The 10,712-nt window shown below is 38.5% G+C and overlaps 1 protein-coding gene across 4 annotated transcripts in view; it reads left to right on the top strand.

Moving 5' to 3' along the window:
• Chuk (conserved helix-loop-helix ubiquitous kinase) overlaps positions 1–8,922 on the top strand; it is a 38,528-nt gene extending 29,606 nt beyond the window's left edge. The window contains exons 17-21 of one of the 4 annotated variants that reach the window (XR_003377291.1): positions 2,390–2,486; positions 2,951–3,098; positions 4,306–4,439; positions 5,003–6,319; positions 7,634–8,922. Coding sequence is in view for 2 of the 4 variants with exons in the window: in XM_005352330.3 (XP_005352387.1) it covers positions 2,390–2,486; positions 2,951–3,098; positions 4,306–4,439; positions 6,220–6,319; positions 7,634–7,663 (509 nt within the window). In the remaining 2 variants the exon portion in view is untranslated. Of the gene's footprint in view, positions 1–2,389; positions 2,487–2,950; positions 3,099–4,305; positions 4,440–5,002; positions 6,320–7,633 lie in introns of those variants that run through there. The other 3 variants (XR_003377292.1, XM_005352330.3, XM_013348196.2) reach the window with 3 other exon arrangements.
• The last annotated feature ends 1,790 nt before the right edge of the window (positions 8,923–10,712 follow it).

Raw genomic sequence — 10,712 nt, 5'->3', positions numbered from 1 at the left:
CCTCCCCTTCTCACTTTTCTCTCCCCATTTCCCCTTACCCCCATCCCACCCCACCCCCAACATCCCAATTTTCTCTTAACTGCTGAGCCATCTCTCCAGCCCCGTATGCTGGTTTTTGTTGTAGTAGAATTTTTTCAGTTTTTTGCCATAAATACTTGTGAAATACATGTCAGACAGGCACTTAACTTTATTGGTGGTCAGGTTGTTTGGATGTGGTTTCCTGCAGAAAGTAAAATCTGAAAACAGTGGAAAGTAATTTTCTTTGGCCTTTTCTGGCAAAAGCTGAAGTTCTGATGTCTTTACCATTAAAAGAGCTAGTTTTATGGAAAACCTCTTGGGTTTGGTTTGTGGAATTTATGAAGGACTACTGCTTGAAGAAAAGTGTTTTTGGAGCCTTGTATCTGCTTGGGTAAAGGTATGGGGGAGGCAGAGAAAGAGGCAGATTCTGGGAATGAAGCTGGGCTGTGAAGAGGTTTCTGGAGTGATTTTTATTATTTAAAATTTTTTTTAATATTTAACTTTATTTTATGTGCATGTGGTATGAAGGTGCCAGATTCACTGGAACTGGAATCAGACAGTTGTAAGCTGCCTTGTGGGTGCTGGGAATTGAACCTGGGTCCTCTGGAAGAGCGGCTAGTGTGCTTAACTACTGAGCCATTCTACTGAGCCATTCCTCTAGCCCTGGAATGCTTTTTAAAAAGGAGAGGTTTTTTTTCCTTTTCTTGCGGTACTAGGGATCTAATATATATACCTTGTATATGCTTGGCAAGCACTAGCTCTACCTCTGTGCTCCAATCCCACAGCCTTTCAAACTTCTTTTGAAACTCTTTCCATAGTTTTCTTTTCGGGAGTAATACAGAAAAATATTAAATGAGGAAAGTTGGTGCAATTATTTGCAAGTATTAGCAGTTTTTGCTTTCAAGGTTCTTTCCCAGGAAAATACTAGGGTGAAACATCAGCACTTTTTTGCTCATTTAAACTTAAATTGTCATAATCTGAAATATAATAACTAATGCTAGTAGTTTTAAAAACTGAGATACACTTATAAAGTATAGAACTCAGTGTAACCAACATCCATCCCATTTGAGGACATCTGCCAGATGCCAGTTGGCTTTATGGTGAATTTCTGGGTGTCCACTAATCGCTTTTCAGTTTGGTTTAAGTCAGCTTTTTTCAGATGAAGTTTTTGTGAGCTGTAAACAGATGGATTAGCATGAAATTCCAAGCAACCTGGTTGAGGCAGTGAAAGCCTGACTGCACCACTGTTCTAAGTAAGCAGTGTTAGTCATGTAAGAAAGCTAGTCTTTTGACCAAAGGTTGCATCTGTGTCTGAATTTGGGTTAGTACAGATTAAAGATCAACCAGGCTATTCATCTCAAACACAGGCAACTTAAGTCTCTAAAGATTAAACAGATACAACCATGCATAAATTTACTTTTTAGAAAATATTTATGTCTGTGGGTATGGGTATATGCTACATGTGTAGGAGTACCCACAGAGGACAGAAGAAGGCATCAGATTCTCCTGGAAATGGAGTTATAGACATTTGTAAGCCAGCATCTAACATGGGTCCAAATCTGGTCTTCTAGAAGAGCAACAAGGGTTCTTGGTAACTATACCCAATTTTTGTGTAGTTATCATTGAACTATAGAGACAGAGAAAAGGGAGAGAGGTTTTCTTCAGAAGTGTAGTCACTGAAGCATGTACAAGTAGTCCTAATGAAACTCAGATTCACCAAACAAGGCTCGGGTCACATCATTAGTCTGCCTGTCACTGCTGTCCTATCTAGTGTGAGTAGACTGTTCACATCTCCCATCAAAAATTTATAAATTAAACTTTAATTTAAATTAAAACTTAAATTTAAAAAAATTAAATTATCACTGGGTGTTGGTGGCACACACCTTTAATCCCAGAACTCGGGAGGCAGAGGCAGGTGGATCTCTGTAAATTCGAGGCCAGCCTGGTCTACAAGAGCTAGTTCCAGGACTGGCTCCAAAGCAACAGTGAGAAACCCTGTTTCAAAAAACAAACAAACAAACAAACAAACAAAAATATATATATATAATAAATATACCTCCAATTCTTAGACTTTATATATATATATTTATAAATATACCTCCAATTCCTTAGACTTTATATATAAATCATGGGATTGAAGGATAAATTATGGGAAGGTCTCAGGAGCCCCTTTCCACACCATGACAGACCATTAGTCTTCTGTAGGTGATCACAACTTCTGAGATCTCCTCAAGGACAGCATTCCAATAACAAATGGAGATGTTTTTTAGACTACTTGCAGCTTTTAAGCGTTTTTAAGGAATTTTTTGTTATGAAGTTGCTGTGTTCTGCAAAAGGAAGTTATAAAGGTACTAACTGAAGTCTTTCCTAGATCACTCCTACAGTGACAGCACAGAGATGGTGAAGATCATTGTGCACACTGTGCAGAGTCAAGACCGTGTTCTCAAGGAGCTGTTTGGTCACCTGAGGTAGAAGATTGCTTTATTTCGTCCTAAATGCCTGTGTATTTGTGTTCTTTTAAAGTATAATATTCTTCTCTGGTAAATAATAGTTGGGTCAATGTCTTCAAAAACATAGCCATTTATAGGTCCTAAGTATATGTGTGTTACTTTTTACCTTATTTATGTGCATGGGTGTTTTGCTTGCATATTTATTTGTTCCACGTGTGTGAGGTTAGAAGAGGGCTTCTGATCTGGAACTGGAGCTACAGATTGTTCAAATTGCCATTTGAATGCTGGGAATTGAACCCAGGCCCTCTGGTAGAGCAGCTAGTGCCCTTAACCGCTGAGCTATCTCTCAAGCCCTATATTTATTGTTTTTGAGATCAGTCATGAGTATGATGCTGGTTGTGGTCCTTTTCCTCTGGCTTGGGAGTATGTTGCACAGTCTTGAGGGATGTGACAAGTATCTGACACTGACTTCCTCTCTCTAGCAAGTTGTTGGGCTGTAAGCAGAAGATTATTGATCTACTCCCCAAGGTGGAAATTGCTCTCAGTAACATCAAAGAAGCTGACAATACTGTCATGTTTATGCAGGGAAAGAGGCAGAAAGAAATATGGCACCTCCTTAAAATTGCCTGTGTAAGTAATTATTAGTGAATGTAATACTGAATTGCTGTTACTTTATGCCAAAGGAGTTTCTGTTGCTTTGAGCTATGTCCTTTGAGTGTTTATACTTTTTTTTTTTTTTTTGGTTTTTTCGAGACAGGGTTTCTCTGTGGCTTTGGAGCCTGTCCTGGAACTAGCTCTGTAGACCAGGCTGGTCTCGAACTCACAGAGGTCCGCCTGCCTCTGCCTCCCAAGGAGTGTTTATACTTTATATTGGGTGCACATGTTCCTTGTTTGGTGTCAGAGATTATATAGTTAGGACTTCTAGGTGAACTTTTCTATCCCACTAGCTAGTTCCCAAATAACTGTACAGAAACTTACTATTAATTATAAATGCTTGGCCAATAGCTCAGGCTTGTTACTAACTAGTTCTTATATTTTAAACTAACCTATATTTCTTATCTATACTCTGCCACATGGTGGTACCTTTTTTAACATGTCAAGTTTATTTTCTCTCTGCATCTCCTCTCAACTCCTGAGATGACTCCTCCTCTCTTCTTCGTCACGCTATTTTTTTTGTCTGCAAGTCCTGCCTATTATCTGCCTGTCCAGCTATTGGCCAGTCAGCTTTTTATTAACCAATGAGAGTAATACATATTTACAGTATACAAAGAGTTTTCCACAGCAAGGACTTGTATATTCTCATTCTCCTTTCCAGTCCTGGTAGTGCTGGTGGTGTGTGTGGTTTGTTTCATTAGAGACAAGAGCTCACTCTAGTCTAGGCTGGGAGCTCGACTGTACCTTACTGCAATTTTCCTGCCTCCCAAGTGTCGGGATTATAAGTGTGAACCACCATATCTAGTTAATCCCTCTTTTTTATAGTTCTTCCTGCCCTGGATTGCTATGGTTGCTTGCCCAACTCTTCTTGGAGCAAGTGCATCTGACTTGTTTATAAGTCAACCCTTGTTCAGCTGTTCCCTTCCTCCAAACCAAAACTGGATTAGAGAAATTAGATTCATTCACTTTTAGTCAAGTGTTTTAGTCAATGAAGAAAAGGGCCAGTGATGGTACAGTTAGTAGTGATGAGAATAGTTTTGTTTACAAATAGTCAGTTGTGCATATAAATAATAATTGAATTATAAGTCTTAAGAGTATGTTTTTTTTTAAATGGTATGAATCAAGAGATGCTTGCCTGCAATTTATTATGTGTGTGTGTGTTGTTCTTTTTTTTTTCCTTCAGACACAGAGTTCTGCCCGCTCTCTTGTAGGATCCAGTCTAGAAGGCACTGTAACCCCTCCAGCGTCAGCATGGCTTCCCCATATGTTACCAGAACGCGACCGTCCTCTGACATGTGTGGTAACTCCTCGCGATGGGTGGGTTCACTTTGTAACAACAGATAGTTGTACTTCAGAGTGGGGTAGGAGCAAGACAGTAGAGCATGGTGGTTAGTAATGCCTTCTGACCAACTCAGCATTTAACAGTGCTAAATAATTTATTTTTTTAATCTTCATATATTTTCACTTTAAAATGAGGCTGTCTTATAGGATTGATATGAAAATTCATTTGGACAATGTATGTAAAATGCTTGGGAAATAAATTTCAGTGTTATTGATAACTATTAGCTCAGTTAAAATTCCAAGCCATTTCTGTTATTGGTGTATCATTTTCCTTTATCCAAACCATATGCCTTTCTTAACCATTTAGCTCTATGAGAAATTATGCATTTTTTGCAGTTTTCATTTTTTTTGGTACTTGAGTTCTTTTAACAAAGTAGTAATACCTACTTTATTTTATAACTTAGTATTTCTTTAATCTTATATTTTCAATGCTTTAAATCATTTTGCAAATAAGAACTCAGATTTGCAGCCCTGTGTTGTCTTTAGTTCCTACTCTTCTGCTAAAGCTGAATGACTGTCCATCTCTGTTATTTTCTCAGCGTAAGGTGTGCCGTGTGCAAGTGGCTCTTTGCTAGCTTGTGTATTGTCGCTTTTCTCACAACTAATGGAGACCTCCGCAGCACCAACATTTCCCAGAAGTCTGCCCATAATTAGTTTTGCAGAAGTGCACCCATGTTACATCTCTGCTCAGGAGGTCATGCAGTTGCATATTCTGTACTCTGCTTTTATGAAAGAAAAAAACACATGACAGGAAGGCAAGCTGATATCAGGTATTTTATTGTTTAAAGAAAGCAAGTTCCAGTGTATATCTTGGGGGTCACCATATATGTGGCCCACTATGAATGCATATACAAGTATAGCAGAGGTTGTGACTTGTAGACTTCAGGAAATACTCTATTAGAACTGAAGGAAGTAAAATTTAGCACATCCTAACCCTTCATTTTCATTAAAGGCATTTAGGCTTGGTAGGGATGCTAATTCCTAATACCGGCTCTTGTAAGTAGCTCCCAATTGAGTGTGTAGTTGTTTGCAACGTACATTTTCTGATAAAGGAAAGCTGATCTTAATTACCAAGATTAGGAAATTGTTGCCATGAAATTTTCTCTCTGTCGGATAATAGCTGAATCAGTGTTTAGTTCTAAGCTGACAGTGTAGAGAAGAGGAACTGCACTTTGGCAAAGGATCATGACAGGACATGTGGGAGAAACTGGAATCAGGGCCTCCTGATTTCTTCTGCTGTTCTTAGCGGTTGGCTTGCTTTTTTCCATTGCTACTATCTGATTTCCAATCAGTTTTTCTCTTTCCTGGATTTCTGGAGACCATAAATCCTCCCCCACCACACACACACTTTGTTTGTGTGTAAAGTGAGCATGCTGGTGTTTTACTGATTGTAAAAGGAAAAAGAAATCATCCAGAAACAAAACAAAACAAGTGCTATTTCATTTGTCTGTACCAAGGGGCTCTTTCCCCCTACCCTGTTATTTCTTCAGGGAATGGTGAGGAGTTACCAGTGCCACCTGTCTCAGAAGGAAACCTGATTAGAGTTACAGTGGCCTTACTAGGGTAGGCAGAAAGTGGTGGCTTAGATGAAGTGGGATGTTGTGTCTGAGTGGGAGGGATGAAGAAACTGAAGATGGCAGCAGTCAGCTTTGTTGGGGTGTTGGGTTGCAGAAAGTGGTCATCTTGACCAGAACATAGGCAATACTCAGGTGCTTTTTTTGCTGAACTTGAAATAGTTTGCTCTTTCATCCATCAGAGGGACTTTAACACAAATGATAGAAGAAAATCTGAACTGTCTTGGCCATTTAAGTACTATTATTCGTGAAACAAATGAGGAACAGAGCAGTAGCATGTCGGTAAGTTTTGCATGATTATGGGTATGTAACATATTAGATATGTTGGATACAAAAGGTTTAATTTTCCATGTTGGCCATGTCTGGCATTTGGGATATATGTACGGTATAGAACTCAGAGGAAAAAACATTTGAGAAATATTTTGAACCTTTTGTTATGCAGGGACATTTATCCTGGTTTCATCGTTGTTGCTGTGATAAATTAGCCTTAAAAAAAGCCACTTTAGGGGCTGGAGAGATGGCTCAGTGGTTAAGAGCACTGGCTGCTCTTTCAGAGGTCCTGAGTTCAATTCCCAGCAACCACATGGTGGCTCACAACCATCTGTAATAAGATCTGGCGCCCTCTTCTGGCATGTGGGCATACATGGAGGCAGAATGTTGTATACATAATAAATAAAATCTTTAAAAAAAAAAGCCACTTTAGAGGGGTTTATTCACCTTAAAATTACAGGCTACACACCACCCCATAGAGAAGTCAAAGCAGGAACTCGAAATAGCTAGACATAATGTCTACAGTCAAGAGCAAAGAGAAACAAACTTGTACATTCCTGAGAGTACTCAGCTCACATATATATATATTTATACAGTACAGGGTGCTGCCTACTTTTAGGCACATATTTGGTTTTTTTTGTTTTTTTTTTTTTTTCGAGACAGGGTTTCTCTGTGGTTTTGGAGCCTGTCCTGGAACTAGCTAATCCCAGCACTCGGGAGGCAGAGGCAGGTGGATCTCTGTGAGTTAGGCACATCTTTTAATGGAATCAAGACAGTCCCCAATATATATGCACATGCCAGCCTGGTCTTAACTGTCTTTGGGAGTATCTTCCCAGGTGATTCTAGGTTGTGCCAAATCCACAGAACTAACCATCTGATGGGTAGCATTGTATCATCAGTGAACATCAACAGTAGCAGTTTTGGTCAGATTTTCTTTGCAATGTGACTACTGAGTGGAATGGATGCACCTTTTTACTCTATAATTTTTGTATTTGATGCATATAAGATCAGTTACGCTGATACTTAATAAAAATGGTTGTATCAAGATGTAATTGCTGAGAACTATTTTTGCTAATACCAGGAAAAGCTTCTCTAAAATTTTAACAAATTCACCACTGCATTGAGTCTTGATGCCAACTCTTTCCACTTATGAATAAATAACTTTACTCAAATTTTTGAGAACTCTGAAATATTTTGAGATTACTGTAGCTTTTATAATTCTTAACTTTTCAAATTTTGATTCTAAAATGTTACAATATTAAAACTTTAAAAAGTGAACTTTGCATCCAGATAGCTTCTAATTGTCATTTTCATGCCTGTTTTTAGAGTCTTGATTGGAGTTGGTTAACAAAATGACTTGCCATTTGTTCACTGTCCTCAAGCCTATGACAGTTGTTTTTGCGCGTGTTCGACATTCACCTTTGCCCACTGAAGCCGTTCTTCACACACCAGTCAGCAGAGGAAACTATGAATGACTTTACAAGCACAGTATCTTGATTCTTTTATAATGATTGTGACCTCTGAACAGACAGAATTTTATTACAGACTAATGAAGTTAATTATTTTTAACACTGCCATTATCTAGAGAGATCATTAGTAACCTGCTTATCTTTAAAATTGACAAAATACTACTTGTTTAACTGATTAAATATATACATATTTTAAAGACAGGGTTTCTCTGTGTAACAGCTCTGACTGTCCTGGATCTTGCTTTGTAGACCAGGCTGGCTTCGAACTCACAGAGATCCACCTGCTTCTCTCTCTTGAGTACTGAGATTAAAGGCCGGCACCACGACTGCCAAGTCCAGTGTTCATTTTAAGTAAAAGTTGCCTACCCATGTTTCTATGGAAGAGACAGCCCACAAGTAAAATTGTTTCCTGAAGACTAGCCTGTCTCCTTGTGTTGTTCTGGCTTCATAAGAGAGTTAGATGAATTCCATCTCTAACCACACATGTAATAGTGTCCTCTTCTTAATAAGGGATTGCACATGTGTGCCTTTGATATCGACTGACCGTAATGAATTGTATTGTATTCTGTATGTATATGTATTTAAGGTGTACATTTAATAACATGAAAGAGGAGATGCCTGTTAATTTATAATGTATTTGAAGGTTGTATGTTTTTGCATTTGTAAAAATGGGTCACTTGTTTAAACAATCTTTTGTGTTTTGTCATACAAGTTTTAAAAGTTTGCATTCCTTTATTTGTAATTATACTCTCAAAATCCAAGAAGTTCTGAAAACAAGGTTTTCCTAAGCTTGGTAACAAAATTCATTTGCTTCTGGATCTATTCTGACTTGACACTGAATCTGTTTATCCCATTTTGTGTGAATGTTCATTTATTTTACTACATAAATATTAATGTGTTTGATTACTGGGGGTGCTGCCACAAACTCTTTTGAGGGTTAATGTAGTATGGTATATGCACTGAATTACCTTTCTAAAATCTGAAAATTTCATAATTCTGAAACATCTAGACTTAGGGGTTTCAGATAAAAGATTGTGGATTTCTGCCTTCTGTTAAATAATTTAGAAGGTGTTACTTTGTTTAAAAATGTGAAATGCTTTTATATCCTAGTTTTTCACTTTGCATATTAAATGATTTTAAAATTGTTTTTGAATCTCATTTCTAAAAGCAGACTATAGTACCACAGGCTAATACAGACTAAGAAACTGGAAAAGGGTACGTGATAGGATAAGTGCATGTGCACTTTGTGTGTGTGCACATGCATATGTGTGTGGAAGCCAGAGTTGTGATCTTGAGGAAAACTGCCCCAGTTGTAGAGAGAGTTGTAGAGAGAGAATCTCATTGGCCTGGAGATTATCAATTAAACCAGATAGAGTGGGCCATGAGCCACAGGGATCTTGTCATTGCCTGCCCACTGCTGCAATTACAGGTGCCTATCACCATATTGCAGAATATTTGTTTACACTGTGAAGATGTCTTTGCCAAGGTGCCTTCTAATTGGTTTAATAAAGAGCTGAATGGCCAATAGCTACACAGGAAATGTTTAGGCAGGACTTCTGAAGATAGAACTCCAGGAAGAAGAAAGGCAGTAGCCAGCATGGAGAGAAAACGGTAGGTAGATGGAAGAGAGGTAATGCCACATGGCCAAGCATAGATTAAAAGTTGGGTTAATTTAAATGATATGAGCTAGATGAGACAAGCCTAAGCTAAAGGCCAAGCTTTTATAATCAATAATAAGTCTCGTGTCATTATTTGGGAACTGGCTAGCAGGGCAGAGAAAGACTCATACATATGGTGCCCAACCTCCAGGCACATATTTCCACATAGGGCCCGAAAATCTGAGGAAAAAAAAGGAGGAGGAAGAAAAAGGAAAAGGAAGGAAGAAGGAGAAGAAAGAAGAAGGAAAAAAATGGACACGACTGAGAAGGAGAAGAAAGAGGGAAGGAGAAGGAAAATAAAAAAGACATGACTTCTTAGTGTCCCAGTGCTTGTGGCTTACATAGGCTAAGTAGACACAGTATGGGTTCAGCAAATTCCTCAAGCTTGGGCAGGTAAATGCTGCTCCTAGCTTGTAACATGGGCATAAGGCTCTCATAGACCTAAGTGAGACTGAGCCAGCCATCAACACAGAGCTCCACGGTGGGTTTTAGGCTTGGCTTAACTGGTCAGAGAAGGCTACAGGTGTGCAATAAAGAGATCCAGGCTGGAAAAACCTCTAAATAGGTAACTGTAAAAAACTGGGTATGGACAGTAATAGAAAAAATAGTTTATAAAAATAATAAAGTAAAATTTTAAAGAAAGTAAAGTAATATAAAAACATCACATAAGGATGGAAAATCTAGATTAATCAAAAGATGTTAATCTACATGGAAGGGTCAGAAAGTATTTTGCTTTTATTTCTGTTGTCTTAAAACAGCAATAACTGTCTCACTGCATAGACCTGGCTGGCCTGAAACTTGCAATGCAAAACAGGCTAGCTTCAAACTTTAGTAATATCCTTTCTCTGTCTCCCAAGAGCTTGGATTACTGGAGTGTGCCACCCCACCTGGCTGACTTGAAAGTTAATACAGGCAATTCAGTAAAGGCATTTACCTAGGAGTCTGAATATGTAATTATTGTTCATTTTTTTTCTCAGAAATCATGTATTTTTTAAGTATAAAAAATTATTGGTTGACTGGGCAATGGTGGCACATGCCTTTAAACCTAGTACTGAGTGTAAACAGAAGTTTCTGTCCTTCCTGGTCTCACAGCCATTTCAGTCCCAAAGAAATACATCGTCTAGGGTTAGTAAACCCGTCTGGCAGGTCAGTTATTTCAGGGTCCTGGAGAGGCGCTATCTGTAAGATATGAGCTAGAAAAGAGGAAGGAGGCCAAGCTGGGATTCCTGTCGAAGCCTCCGTTTATTAGAGAAGGGGTACAACTTATATAGGGTATGG

Source organism: Microtus ochrogaster, chromosome 8, assembly GCF_000317375.1.
Source record: "Microtus ochrogaster isolate Prairie Vole_2 chromosome 8, MicOch1.0, whole genome shotgun sequence".
NCBI classification, from domain to species: Eukaryota; Metazoa; Chordata; class Mammalia; order Rodentia; family Cricetidae; genus Microtus; species Microtus ochrogaster.
This window is presented reverse-complemented; position numbering and strand designations above follow the sequence as displayed.